Source organism: Amphibalanus amphitrite, unplaced genomic scaffold (assembly GCF_019059575.1).
Source record: "Amphibalanus amphitrite isolate SeventyFive unplaced genomic scaffold, NRLGWU_Aamphi_draft 001120F_arrow, whole genome shotgun sequence".
NCBI classification, from domain to species: domain Eukaryota; kingdom Metazoa; phylum Arthropoda; class Thecostraca; order Balanomorpha; family Balanidae; genus Amphibalanus; species Amphibalanus amphitrite.
This window is the reverse complement of record NW_024882614.1, coordinates 29,577-44,602: the sequence shown is the minus strand read 5'-3', so window position 1 is coordinate 44,602 and position 15,026 is coordinate 29,577. Positions and strand designations below refer to the sequence as shown.

At 51.6% G+C, this 15,026-nt stretch overlaps 1 protein-coding gene across 1 annotated transcript in view; it reads right to left on the bottom strand.

Moving 5' to 3' along the window:
• The window catches only part of LOC122370296 (neuronal acetylcholine receptor subunit alpha-7-like), a gene marked incomplete at its 5' end in the record, with an annotated part of 36,474 nt that overhangs the window by 4,486 nt on the left and 16,962 nt on the right, over positions 1-15,026 (bottom strand). The window contains one exon of the mRNA XM_043345766.1: positions 7,791-7,877. Coding sequence (XP_043201701.1) covers positions 7,791-7,877 — 87 coding nt within the window. The remainder of the gene's footprint in view (positions 1-7,790; positions 7,878-15,026) is intronic.

Here is a 15,026-nt window from a genome sequence, read left to right as displayed (position 1 = left end):
AGGCGTGTCAAACAGCCTATCTATCATAACATGTCAGCTTTGATACACTTCAATGAATGCTGATTTCGAAACTTATTTTGATTTTTTAAGTGTTGTCTTTCTATTTCAATGCAAAGTACAAACATTAACATTTTTCAGTCATGAGTTTCTTTAGGTTATCAACATGTTAAGCAAGCATTTAAAGTGAATCAGCCACTGAGCCGTCAAAGTAAATATGCATGCATCAAACCAGTGCATTGCACAGCTCATGCAGCATTCGATGATCGTTTAGATTACTTTTTATTTGCGATGCGAGAAATGTATAAACGAAGTCTGCAAATCGACAGTATCTACATTTAAATGCAAGGCACTCGTGTCTTAATTTCAAATTAAGGATTCAGAAACGTGGCACACATTTCTCACATTTAGAAGTGTTGAAGACATTTATTTATCTAACGTTGAAGCCAACTGTACGTTCTTGTAATGTGAACATCAAATAGCATCTTTTCAGAGCAGCCATGAGAGAGACGACCAGTCGTGCACTTCGTTGACACATCTTTCGAGTCTCGTTTGAGTTCAGAGCTGTTTAATGCGTGCATATTTGGTATGTTTATTCCGCTCAGGGTGGAGTCGACACACGGATTACTTTAGTAAGGAACTGAGCTAATTAAAAAAACACACAATCCTTAACACCGGTAACAAACAAAGGCACATTGATACACGGTAAATTAGATGCATCAGCAAATTAACATGGAAAGTAATTAAAATATTGATCCCAGATGCCCGACAGACAAGTGGCCACCATCTCCCAAATGAGCCGCGCCCCTGGTCGACTGGAAAGCCCTGGCCGTGCTCCCTGTCGGAGCAGGACCACAGAGAGCGTGGTGGACCGTTTAGTCCGGATCAGATACTGCTTGGAGCCCTGACACTGGCGCACCCTGGCACCAGACCAGGGGGCGGCTCAGTCGGGAGATGGTGGTAAAAAAATCGCCCACAGTCCCACAACCACCCACAGTGACTGCTGGGAGCCGTAGAGGGGAGGCCAGAGTTGATACCGAGACAGGGGGCGGGGGGGGGGGGGGGTGAGAGCCAGTTTAATCGTTCGGTTAGAGAGCGCTCAGCGGCCGGCGGGACCTCCAGCTAGATCAGATGCAGTGCCTGGCGGCGGAGAGTGGAAATGCGAGCGGGTGCAGTGCACATAACACGGAGCATGCCGGGCGCTATACAGACGCTCTGCGCGGGCACCAGGTCAGTGTGCGGCAGTCGTTTAGGCAGTCAGTTTGTGGCAGTCGTTTAGCGGCGTGCGGCGAGTATCTGTCACCGTTTACGTCCGCCATGGACCGGTTTAATGGTGATTTATGCTGTGCTCAAGGGATGCGGTGGTTTATGGCGGGCCATTGAATACTATGCAGGGCCCAGGGATACTGGGTGACTGGGCGCAAGGCCTGGGCGTATCAGAGTCATACATCTAGGAAGATAGGCGCCTGCATTTAACAAATGTGCCTTCATAAAAGGGTCGCGCCAAAGTCAGATCCGGTTCACAAATGAAACGGATGACAGGAAACGGTGCCCACCATTGACGTAGGACAACTAACATCCAGGAAGATAAGACATCACGCTTTTATTTATCATAACTGCCGTTTTTACTCATCACCATACTCATCCAATGCCGAATGCTGTTCTTGATGCGAGCTACTGACTGAAGTGTGTAAGATCCGAGGTGATGAAAGCAACTACAGTCCTGAAGGAAAATGCGGGTCCGACAGCAATAACCTAATGGAGTGCAACTATGGCATGAGACCGCTCCATACGATATGGCTGCTGTGCAGTGGACTGTACGATAGTGCTGCCGTACATACGATATAGTGGACTGGACGTTGTGTCGGTGACGAGCGATGTGGCCCCGCTCTGGCCGGGGCAGTGCGACTCTCGGCGGTAACTGTCCGCTGTCTGGTCCGAACCACGAGACGTCACATTTTCATCGAAATTGGAAACCAACCGGACAGGGCAGTGACGTCTGTTCTTGTTTGACAAATTCCAGCCGGTCCCCGTTGTGGGTCATGAACTCATCCGCACCTAACGACGAAATAAGTCGCGAGACGCGCCTCCAATATCTGCGGACAGTTTTGCAGTCCCGCTGGGTCGAGTTCAGAAGCCTCAACTCAGCTGGGTCGGCTCAGCCTGCCGGTATTCCTAATTCCTGGGACTCGGCGCTCCGGCAGACTGCTCGTGGCGCCCCCCCCCCGCCCCGTCCCTGCCCCGGGGCGCCCGGCGCCGGACTGCGGAGGACGGCGGCCTCTCGGCGGTGTCGCGGTGTCTGACCAATGTGACCTGACCGGGGTGCGGCCCGTCCGCCGCCACTGACCGACTCCAGATGAACGGCCGGAAGCCATCTGTTATCGGCCAGCCGGCGCCTGAGCACCATTCCGCTCTGCCATTCCGCCCAGCCGGCTGAGGCAGAGACGCCCAGCCCATTCCGGCCTTTGAGCCCCAGCGAGATGCCGGAACAGAAGGGGGACGGACGGGACAGTGCAGTTCGCCACATTGCGCCGCGGTAGCCTCCTATTCCTAGCCACCTCCACTCGACAGACGCGAACAACCGCAAGGAATTAACGCAAGACGAAAACTGAATTTGTGTAAAAGAAAGCAGAGGATGAATCACAAACAAAGTTGGAGGCTTAGTTGACATTGCAAAATATCAGTTATTAGTTGAGGCCGCAGTGGTTGAATCATAGCGCTTTCCAGTGCAAAATGTGGCCTTCATGATTAGGGGAAGTTGGGGCAATGCCGGGGTTGGGGCAAAGCCGAAATTCGAGATATTTCGAAAACCGTACGACATGGATGACACCTGTCAGTGATGCTCTGAAGCTTAAGTGACTACCAATTATCGCATGTTTGTTACCAGTCGTCATTCGGAATACTTCGGCTGTGAGGGCGCCAAGAGCGTTTTCAAGGTACGTTTCCTTTGAACTACATGCGTCTTCGAAGCTACATTTCCTACTCATTATGCTACCGTTTGTCTCGCCAATTCGGTCAAGTAATCTTCAGCACGTCTTTGCATAAGTGTGCTGCCTATTTGAAATTTATACAGCACGTTGAAAAGTTATGGGCCTGCAAATGAAAGTATGGCTGGCTGGGGTAATGCCGAAAACGTGCATTTACGCGTGTTAAAGCATGCTACGTGAACTTTACCGAGCTTTAACTTTACCGTAGAATAGCAACGCGTATTTTTAGTCACACAAATTACACTTTTAACCGACACAATGGCCTGTTACCATAAGGAATGATTTACCTGGCCTTTTCTTATTATATCACACAATTATAACTTCCAGTGTGCACCAAGCGTCCTCAAGCTCTTAAAACGCGTGTCAGCTTTGACGAATTCTGGATAAAATTTGAGATAAAATAGCAAAACATCAATTTCGGCATTCCCGTATATCATTTCTCCCATTTTCGGCTTTCCCCGCAGTCCGGGGCAACGCCGAAAAAGTCACTTCTTTGATATTGTTAGTTTTTGCGCTTAACGGTATGCGAATTCATCAAATGCGCCTGGTATGTTTGAAAGGCAAAAGACTGGCCTCTCGAATGACGCCAACAAGAATAGCTTATGTTGTCTACCTTGCGTGCTACGGGCGTCAGAAAAAAAGTATTCGGCGTTCCCCCAACTTCCCCTAATTACTGTTGCGATTCCGCCGCTAGCAGCCGCCACTCCGTGGCCCAGATTTATATGCCTGCCTTTTAATTGTTATTGAGATTTGTGTACCTCTTTTCATCATCTACTGTCAAAACTATATCGGCCAAGACCGGATGTGATGCAATTATATTGAAGCAATTCTCGCAACAGCCGTTGAGATGAATTGATGGTGAATGTGGATACTGGATAGAATTCGGTGGCTGTCTTAACCCGATGTAAATTTTTAATTGTATAATTTATGTGTGTTTTTTTTTTTTTTAGAAGTTATGCTAAGAAGCCCAAACAACGTGTTACCTGTCTGTTATTCTCTTGGCTTTCCCGAGAAGAAAGGAAAGCGCGAGCAAAATGCACTGGATTCGCTTCACTGAGACGAAGAGTTTGCATTACAAGCTAGTGTTTTTATAATGTATGTCTTTTCCTTTTCCTACCCTACATCACCTCCTTAACAAACTATTGCCCATTCCTGTGAGCACATTAACGCCATGAATGAGGTGAGGTGAGAGTAGCGTTACCGGCGAGGTGCCGCTAGCTGCTACCGAAAGAGAGTCGAGAAGGGAGAGAAGGAGACTGGAGAGGCAGCACAGCCCGGGTGGCTGGTCAGATTATCGGCGCTCGATTAGGTGGCGGTGGCCCGGCTACGTTCGGGCGGTGGCCGCCGGAGCAAGAGAACAGAGCATGCCAATCTCGACTATAGAACGCGGCGATCCCCGGCGAGGTCTCGGTGCCGGTCGCGGTGGCGGCATTCGGCGCGGCCGGCGGCTCGACGGAGGCGCCACAGCTGCTCTAAGCGGCCGGCTGAGCGGGCTCGGCCTACACGAGGCTGCCGTAACGGCCGCAGAGTCTCGCAGCTGACAGCTGTCACAGCTGACAGCAGTCACAGCTGACAGCTGACAGCAGTTACAGCTGACAGCTGACAGCAGTTACAGCTGACAGCAGACAGCAGTCACAGCTGACAGCAGTCACAGCTGACAGCGGTTACAGCTGACAGCGGTCACAGCTGACAGCGGTCACAGCTGACAGCAGTCACAGCTGACAGCAGTCACAGCTGACAGCAGTCACAGCTGACAGCTGACAGCAGTCGCAGCAGCTGACAGCAGTCGCAGCTGACAGCAGTCGCAGCAGCTGACAGCGGCGGCAGGCGCGGGCACGGTGCGGCGACGGACCGCGGCGCGGCGGCGGCGGAAGGTGACGGAGCTGGTGGACAGTCTAACAGCAGGACTGCTGTCTGGCTAAAGGACAGGTTGCATGGCTCGGGCTCCCTCACAAACGGCAGACGGTCGGGTAACAGCTGATTCTGTCCAGAGTGGAAATGTTACCTTCCCAACAGAATATTCTAAATTTAATTATTTTAGTAAAATGAAAATAACTTATGAACACAGACATTTTTTTAATTTAGTATCAAGCTGCGGTGAGACATTTGCCAAATTCCTTTGAATGGACGTGTTTCTTATATCAGAAGCTGCGATAAGCAGGGGCTGTTGTGGAGGTAGTGATTTCTATGGCCCAATTGGCAAGGTCTGCGGAAATAGAAGTAGAAGGTATGCGGTGACCGCTGGCGCCGTTCTGACCCGTCCCACTTACCAGTTTTATCTGGACTACCTTGTGACTGCTGATTTTGACTGCAGGCCACACGTCCCGTCAGCGGGAGCAGTGAGGGTAGGGAACGATAGAGGTCTGTCTATTGACCGACTGTCAGCATCTGATCCACCTCGGGACGGCCCTGATTTCTAGTATCCTCGTCATCCTAGCAATATTTTGCAACTGACCTTTCAACAACAGATTTATGGTCCCACTCAACCACTTTGTCATGTGATAAGGCTGTAAGTTCTCAGACTCGAAAAGAAAACAATTTATTGGACATAGAAGTCTTCGCCATAAAACTTCAGAAGGTTCCATGGTGTAATTAAACTGTAATTGTTATGCCAAGTTTAAACTTTGCATGGAGATAGCAAACGATTGCCTCCTTCTAGAAAGATAGCACATACTTACGGGTGACTGTCCCTGGGGCTTGTCGGATTGCCATGGTGCCTAACGTTTCTAACCACATTGTATCCTGACTTTTGTGACTCGAAACGACTACCAACTTCTATGGCGTCGCCGCTCTACATGGTCATCCGGACAAACTGTTCTCCCACGTCTTTGTACTCTTCTTCCAGGACAGCTGTATTGTCCTCCCGGGACAGTTCACTGTTCTCCCGGGACTGTCCTCCCGGGACAGTGTACTGTCCTCTCAGGACTGTCCTCTCGGGACTGTCCTCCCGGGACAGTGTTCTATCCTTCCGGGACAGTGTACTGTTCTCCCGGGATTTCAGACTCTCACCGTTCTCGCAGCCCTCTAGACTCTACGTCTACACTGTTCTACAAGGTATCTGTAGACTGCACTTCCCACCAAGGACTCTGCACTACACGCCTAGAACCTCGATTGTCCCAGGACCCTGCCCTCCCGGGTGCTCTGCCCTCCCGGCTCTCTGCTCTCCCCGGGCTCCCTATATTACTCTGACCAGGCGCTCCCAGCCAGGCTGCCGTTCCCGGTTGGCAGGCCCTGTGACGGCTGGCCCCCGACCCCCGCCGGACAGGGGTTAGCCTGCACTGCACCCCTCCCCCCCGGCCACGTCTGAGGGCGCCGGCCGCTCCCCACATCAGGGCGCCCTCCCCGTGCGGCGCTAGAGGAGCCCCCCACCCACACCGCGATGGAAACTTTGACGAGACTGGCATCGGTTTGTCTGCCGGTGGTCGCCGTTTGGAGTTAGTCCGAGCGTACAGACAGGGAGATAGTGACGTGCCCCGGCTGTCCCCGCGCCGCTCCCGCCGCCGCCCGCCCGCCCGCCCGCAGGCCAACAGGCGCGACATGCACGACGCCTCCCTGGCTGACCTATGAGCGGGACCGCGTCCGACGTCTCCGGCAAAGCGTCGCTTATCATCAGAGAGAACACGGTCAGCGATAGGAGGATAGTGACGCCTGCAACACAGGGACCGGTCGGGCGGGCGCAGGGACCGATCAGCCGCTCTGCTCGCTGCTCCGCACTCGGCGGCTAACGACCACACTGAAGCGGCCGGCCGGCGGTCACCACACGGGCCGGCCAACAACCATGCGACCTCGGATACTGGAGCGCTAGGGTGGGCTGCGAGAACAGACAGACACAGACAGATAGACAGACAGACAGACAGACAGACAGACAGACGGACGGACGGACGGACGGACGGACGGACGGACGGACGGCAGTCAGCGCCGGTGGTGCAGAGGCTGCGCGCCGCCGTCCGTTCTGTACAGAGAACACAGAGGGCCGCCGGCGGAGGGTGGCGGAGGGAGGGTGGGGGTCGACTGGACTACTCGGCGGCGCGGCGCCGGCCGTCCCCTGCAGGAGCGTGCTCTGTGGCTCGGGGAAGGGGGGGGTCTCGCCACAGCGCGTGCCTCTACCTGCCGCAGGCACTGCATCTGGTGCCGGCCGGCAGACCGGGCGGCGCCCACTCCCAGAGGATTCGGGAGCCCAGGCCGGCACAGAGAGTCCTTGGGGCGGGGGATTTCGGCAGGGCCCCGGGTGCCCGCTCCCCTGCCGCCCCTCCCTGTTTACCTATGAGTGGTACTGCGTCCGAGGTAGTTGGCATACTGTCGCTCACCATGTTTAGAAAGACAGTGAGTGATAGCAAAATTGTGACACCTAAAACGGGAAGGAAGACGGCGGGCTTTAGTTATCAGTGCTGCGAATACACGCCCGGGCCGCAGTGCGCTGAGACACGGCTGGTATGGCACAGGTGCTGGTGCTTTTGGAAATGAATGGTCACAAGGTATGGAGCATACATACATGATACGGCTGCGGTACCCAATGCCCGAGGACGTTCAGAATCAGGACTAGGCTGAGAAGAAGGCTCGTCAGTGTTGCATGCTTTAAAAAAAGAAACAAACAGAAAACACGGCATGCAGAGTTGTTTCGCTGTCTATAGAACAGTAGATATACAGGCATTATTGGACTTGACGTCAGCGCTGGCGCCGGTTACGAGAACACACGGGCTCTAGTTGTGATTTACGCGGCCGCAGTCACAACATCGAGGCGGGCAATTTAGACTGGGCGGCCACCCCCCGGGCGTCCCAGAGCAGCGGGCCGGCGGCGAGCGTTACCTAGCAGCGGCACCGCCTCTGAGGTCTCTGGCATATTGGCAGCCACTTGGTTGAGGAAAACGGTCAGGGAGAGAAGCACTGTGACGCCTGGTGACAGAACACACGGTTAACGGGGGCCGGCCGTGACCTCTGACCCCGGAGTCGTCTCCGCCGCCGGGGTCACAGCAGGGTCAGGGGTCACTGAACTGAGGGGCACACACGGCGGCTGGCCAACACCAAACGACACTAGCAGGAGATCAGCGTTGGAAACGAGAACAAGGAGGAAACAAAGTGCACGGAAAGGGACGAACAAAAGACAACTGAATAGAAAATACCATTCGATAACTAATAAAATGTCGATATAGACAGATAGATAGACAAACGGATTTAGGTATGGATAGATAGATAGATAGATAGATAGATAGATAGATAGATAGATAGATAGATAGATAGATAGATAGATAGATAGATAGATAGATAGATAGATAGATAGATAGATAGATAGATAGATAGATAGATAGATAGATAGATAGATAGATAGATAGATAGATAGATAGATAGATAGATAGATAGATAGATAGATAGATAGACAGACAGACAGACAGATAGATAAACTGATGGAATGCTCGTCACTTGTCCATGAGAATGAGAAAAAAAATGGGCACCTATAATACAATCACAACGGTCCATATGTAAGACCATATAGGGATACGAGCGTCCTAAAATGGCCGTTTTTCATCATAGACCAATATGGCAGAAAACACAGAAGGATCACAAGCTTATGGGAAAAAGAAGTTTATCCACATGGGACATTTTCAGGTAGGGGAGAGTGGGGTAAGATGCCCAGGGTGGGAAAGACGCCCCACCCCCTCTAGCGACGAAACAAAGAATCGGACCTGGAAATTAATGTTCTTAGCGTAAAGCGGAAGCCTGCCTTGTTAACGGCACAAAAAATTGCGAAGCTCAGTTGGGCAACGGCTGGCTGATGACTGCATGTTTTTTTATTTGCTGCTTTCAAAAAAATATTTTGGTGTCAGAACATTGTGAATATCAAAGAAGGTAAATAATTTTTGCGTCCCTTGCTAATTGCTATAGTCGTGATACATCAGCATGCGTGTACTGTGTCCCAAACAGTTTGTTTCATGGTGTAGTTTTATGGCTAACAAAATGTTACTTCGGTACCTTGGGGTAAGATGCCCCTGTCCTGATGAGGAAAGACGCCCCCCTAAATCCGTAGGCTGTCCTTCAAACAGCCCGTCAAATCATTTATTACATACTTGTGATGTAGACAAAAGCCGATCTGGGACTATTGAGAGTCCAGTACGGTCGGGTGCTCCCCATGCCGGTCTCTCGGCCCACATAGCGACTTTTTGGGCGGCATCTGACTCTGAGAGCCCTCACGACGGCCTATGTGGGCCCAATTATTGGCTCCAGGGCCCATCACGACATCCTTTGAGGGCTTCCACGTTGGCCCCACGGGCCGCACTGGCATCGGAGGTCCCCACGATGGGCTCGAGGGCCCTCAAGCATCATGAAGACCTATAAGAGCCCCACAGTGGTCTCTGAACGCCACCACGGAGGCTTGTTTGGCCGCGCTGGACTATGATGGCCCTAACGATGACCTCTGAAGCCCCTTACGCAGGGACGTATCCAAGGGGGGGGGGCGACGGGGGCGGTCGCCCCCCCTGGGCCCTGCCGGGCCCCAAAAGCGGGCCCGGCAGGGCCCGCTAGGCAGCAAGAAAGCGGGCCCGAAGCGCCCGCTTTGGGGCCTAGTCAGGAACAATTTGGGGTCGGCTGGGCCAAAAAGCGGAAGGGCATGTTCAGAAGGATTTGTTCGAATTTTTTGGTTCGCGGATGGGCCCCTGGGGCCCTGCCGGGCCACAAACAGGTCCGTAACTGGGCCCTTCGGCCCACTTTTGGGCAGAGCGAGGGCAATTTGGAGCCCGGCAGGGCCCCAAAAGCGGAAAGACCCGTTCAGAAGGATATGCTCGAGCCTTCGAGCTTGAGGAAGGGCCCCTATGGCCCTGCCGGACTCCAAACGGGTCCCTTATCGGGCCCAAAGGTATCGCTTTTGAGCTAATTGGCCCCGGAGAAGTTATGGTTAGCGGGTCCGAAAAAAATCCTCTTCCGTGCCCAGTCACAGGGCCTGTCTGTGCCCTAGATGTGGAAGGGCCCGCTGAGAAGATCTTGCCCAGGCTTTCGGGTCCAAAAAGGGCCCATAGGGTCTTGCCGGTGCTCATATGGGTCCCTAGCCGGGCCCCACAAGCGGACCGGGCCAAGCCAATGACAACCGGGGGCCCGGGAGGTCTACAAAAGCGGAAGGGCCCGTTCAGAAAGCCTTGAAGCAGGCTTTTGAGCTTAAGTATTGGTCCCTCGGCCTCGACAACGTATCAAGAAAGCGAGCCCAGATATACACTTCCGTGCCCAGTCTCAGAAACAGCTTGTCCTGGCCGGGCCCCAGAAACGGAAGGGCCCGCTGAGAAGGCCCTGCCCAGGCCATGGGGCCCGAGGAACAGGCAACAGCCGATGATGGGACCCTTTCGACTGACCTCATGGGGCTGCTCCTGTTTACAGTTCTCCGAACAAAATGAGCTCCATAGTTGCGCCACGGATGGCGTTTGGGACAGGCGGTGGGGGAGGCGTTTGAACACCCTCTCTCTCTAACTCGGCTCCTGGGCCACGTAGCGACACGTAAGCGTACGTGGCATTCGGAAGAGCGTAAAAAATCATGCCGAAAGTAACTCGGTCATTTTCTAGGTCAGGTCAAAGGTCAGGTCACCATAAGTCAGCAAAGGTCACATTTTGCCTATTTCAACATTGTTTGACAACTCCGGCGCATAACCCGGGTACAAACAGAGCTGCAGCGCCACAAAAAAACGCATTCAATAGTTCTTTTAACGTTCTTTCCGTAAACTGTTCTCAGAATTGACCTGCGATTAACCCGCGCACCGACGGGGGTCCGCGCCAACTTAGAACCGACGGGGGGGGGGGGGCGGATGACCGCCCGCCCCCTGAGATCTCAAGAACGAAGCAAGATAGCGACAAGCGGTAAACGGCATGGGGTACGCACGGACAAGGTCTACAATTTTTAATTAGGTCATTTCCAGATCAGGTCAAAGATGACGTCACAGGGGTAAAAAAAGTCAAAATGGCGGCGCTAGATATGAAGAGTTTTTTCTCGAATAACTTTCGAATTAGCCAAGCTAGGAACAAACTAAGGGCACCATCGTGATCCTCTCGTCAATCCGCATCGAATCATACTCCGTTATCTACTGTAGCTCTGACACGACGTGACAAAGTTGCAAAAAAGTGATTTGAGGTTGGGTCATTCGAAGTAACCTGGTGATCTGACCTTAAAAGTTAGGAGGTTCAAACTTGCACACCATGTGTAAAATTAATGAGAAAATAGTCATGCCAAATTTCGCGGCGCTACGCGCCACGGTTTTCCCGCATAACCTCAAGGGGGGGGCGGATAACAGCCCCCCCCCCGTCGGTGCTCGGGTTAACGGTTTAGCCTCTTGAGAGAAAAAACTTTTAAAATAGTCGTTTTTATGAAACACTTTTTTTCTTTAACAATTTTCGACTCAGGAAAAGGCACGACATTTCTTTTGTCAGCATCGTGTTACTCTCGTCGAGACGCGTCGAATGAACCACATATAATTTGACCTTATCAGGTCATTTAGAAAATTTGAACTAAATTCAAGGTGACCTGACCTGAAAGGTCATGTTGCACATCCGTCAAACCGTATCGTCGATAAGGCCTGAACACATCTAAGGTGTTTTCAACGCTCTAGCGTGTCTCTAACAAATGCTATTGTCAAAAGCTGTGGAGACGTTTCGTGACCTGAGATGACCCCATAGACATAAGGAGGGGTCACGGGTACAAATTTCCGATTTAGGTTGTCATTTTTTATGTAACCAGGTGATTGAGGGTGCCTAGGATGACGTTTGCCTAAAAGAGGCACCTTTCGATTTTCTCCCATTTATAAAACCTAATGGAGAGGGCGCAAAAATTGACTTGACCTTATGTCACCACCGGTATGCAAATTTGGAGATAATCATTTTATACATACTGTTACTCTTATCAATCGCTAAAAGTTTCAAGCCGATCGTTCAGTCGGTGTTGCTATGGAGAGCATTCTAACCTTTTCTGAGGTGAGGTCACTTGACGTGGTCTGGTGACCTGACCTTGAGCGACCTGGGTGTAAAATTTTCATATCTGTAGATAAGATTCATCCCTCTTTTTTATATCCACGCAAAACCGCAAGGAGGAGGTGTTCAAACAGCCCCCCCCCCCCCGGCCGGGCGCGGGTTAACGAACTTCAACGGAAGTGAACTGCAAAAACGAACTTCAACGGAAGCTAACTGCAAACATGTTATCAAGGTCGAGAAACGCAAGACAATACATTTTCATTTACAATGCCAAATTCTATCGTAAATTTGCTGTTTTTTTCGACATTCTCGAATTTTTACACGCCAGGATAGGCAGTCGCTGTGGGGCCCCTTTTGGCTGACCTCCGGGCCCTTCTCGGCTGTCGCCCCCCCCCCCCCCCCTGAGCGAAATCCTGGATACGTGCCTGCTCTTACGACTACTTTTGAGGGCCCTTATGATGACGTTTGGTGTCTACTGCAGGCTCGAAGGGACTACTGATTCGTTCAGGCGATTCACGTGCCCATTTATGTCACTTATAGTGCAGGGGGCATCTTTCCCAACGTCAGGGGGCGTCTTTCCCACCCTGTGGGGTAAGATGCCCCTTTCACTTCTTCAGGAAAATGCTTAATAGCAAAAAAAGTAATAATATTTCAGGCACGAAAGTGTGATATTTTTGGAGAAAAATGATGTCGGCTTCCGTTGAAACTCAAAGGCCGGGGGGATCCAGGGCGTCGCAAGTCCATCTACGACACGTCGCAAGTTACGACACATGTCCCGTCGCAAGTTGTGTCGTAGCGAAAAAGGAGGGATGTTGAGGAAAGAGGGGTTTGTCGGAGGATACGACAGAACGTAGCTGCGACAAGGTTTAAATACCCGCTCTACTCGAGAATTTAAAAGGCTACACGATCAGCTGATCCCGTAGTAAGCGTCAGTAAGGTCGAAAACTCTATCAAGCATAAAGGAACATTCGCCCTTCTGGTTTGCGAGCTTATGAGACAGCCAGTTCAAGCATGTTCTCTGATTCTGAAGCTTTGTCTCAACTGGGTGACTTGTGGTTGCTAACGCTCACGTGAGTTGCGATGAATTTTGGGATCGATGACAGGAGATTCGTGGCGCTATAGGGCATCTAGAAGCGATGCTTTAGAAGAAATGAGTTAAGAGAGTATGAGGTCACAGAGAGCTAGTAGAGTTGGAGATTGAGGTCACAATTGGAAGTTACAGAGGTCATCTGGGACACTTCAGGTCACGGAGGTCAACTTGGGGTCATCACAGAGCTCAATTGGAGACCACGGAAGTAATCTGAGACACGTCAGGTCACAGAAGGCAACTTGGGGGCACGTCAGGTTACAGAGGTCAACTCGGGGTCATCACAGAGCTCAACTGGGGGTCATCTGGGACACGCCAGGTCACAGAGGTCAGCTTGAGGTCATCAAAGAGCTCAATTGGAGGTCACGGAGGTCATCTGGGACACGTCAAGTCACAGAGGTCAACTTGGGGTCATCACAGAGCTCAATTGAAGGTCATGGCGGTTATCTGGGGCACATCAGGTCAGATAGGTCAGCTAGGAGTCGTCAGAGGGGTCACTTAGAGGTTACAGAGGTCATATGGGACACGTCAGGTCACAGAGGTCAACTTGAGGTCATCACAGAGCTCAATTGGAGGTCACGGAGGTCATCTGGGACACGTCAGGTTACAGAGGTCAACTTGGGGTCATCACAGAGCTCAATTGGAGGTCATCTGGGACACGTCAGGTCACAGAGGTCAACTTGGGGTCACCACAGAGCTCTATTGGAGATCACGCAGGTCATCTGTGACACGTCAGGCTACAGAGGTCAACTTGGGGTCATCACAGAGCTCAATTGGAGGTCATCTGGGACACATCAGGTCACAGAGGTCAGCTTGGAGTCATCAGAGAGCTCAATTGGAGGTCACGGAGTTCATCTGGGACACTTCAGGTAACAGAGGTCAACTTGGGGTCATCACAGAGCTCTATTGGAGGTCATTGGGGCCATCAAGGGACACGTTAGGTCACAGTGGTCAACTTGGGGTCATCACAGAGCTCTATTGGAGGTCACGGAGGTCATCTGGGACACGTCAGGTTACAGAGGTCAACTTGGGGTCATCACAAAGCTCAATTGGAGGTCATCTGGGACACGTCAGGTCACAGAGGTCAACTTGGGGTCATCACAGAGATCAATTCGAGGTCATGGGGGTCATCTGGGACACATCGTTTTTAGAATTTGGAGAATCTTTTGGGGGATGCCCCTCGCAACGTCCAAGACCGCCTTTCTGGATTCGCCAGTAGTTGCTGGAATGGTATTAGGCTACTTCATAACCCTGAATACCCCAATAAATGTGAATATAACATATTATGCACCATGTTCAACACTCTCGCTGGCGCGGATTGAGGCCTCATAGACGAACCGTTGGTTCTTGCTTTATAACTCGCGTTAGCGGCAACGGATTGCAACGAAATTTTCAGGATCTCAAGTTTCAACAATTTTCCACGTACCATGCAAATTTCGTGACCATGACCCCAATGACCTGTGACCTGTGACCTCTCCCTCAAGGCCATATCAACTTGCGACACAACTTACGACTGCTATTTCAAATTCGTAAGTTGTGTCGTAAATCAGGCACTTTGCGATAGACTTTACTTCTTAAGTAACGCTACTCATCAATTGATCCCTCCAAAAACGACTTACTACACAACTTGCGACACGTCGCAGCTGCGACGAGGCTTACGACGCTCTGGATCCCCCCAGCCCAAGTTTTTGCTTTCCCATCGTCATTTTCGAATAATATATGACATAGTAAAACCCTGGGCATCTTTCCCCACTCTCCCCTATGGGGGGGGGGGGGCACATTGCGCAAATGCAGCAGTCTGCAGATCCATCATCCGCCCTGCACGGGGGTGATGGAAGGAGCCTGAGCACCACACACTCGGGTTCGCTGATGGACAGGAAAACGCAGTAAAATCAAAAAGGGTATCTTGCTGCCAAGGGCATGTGTCAAAAAAGTAGAAAATTAAATTCGAACAAAACTTATAGAACTTAAAAAGCTGCAAACACATGCTGGAACTGAAAAGGCGTATGGCGGGCCTT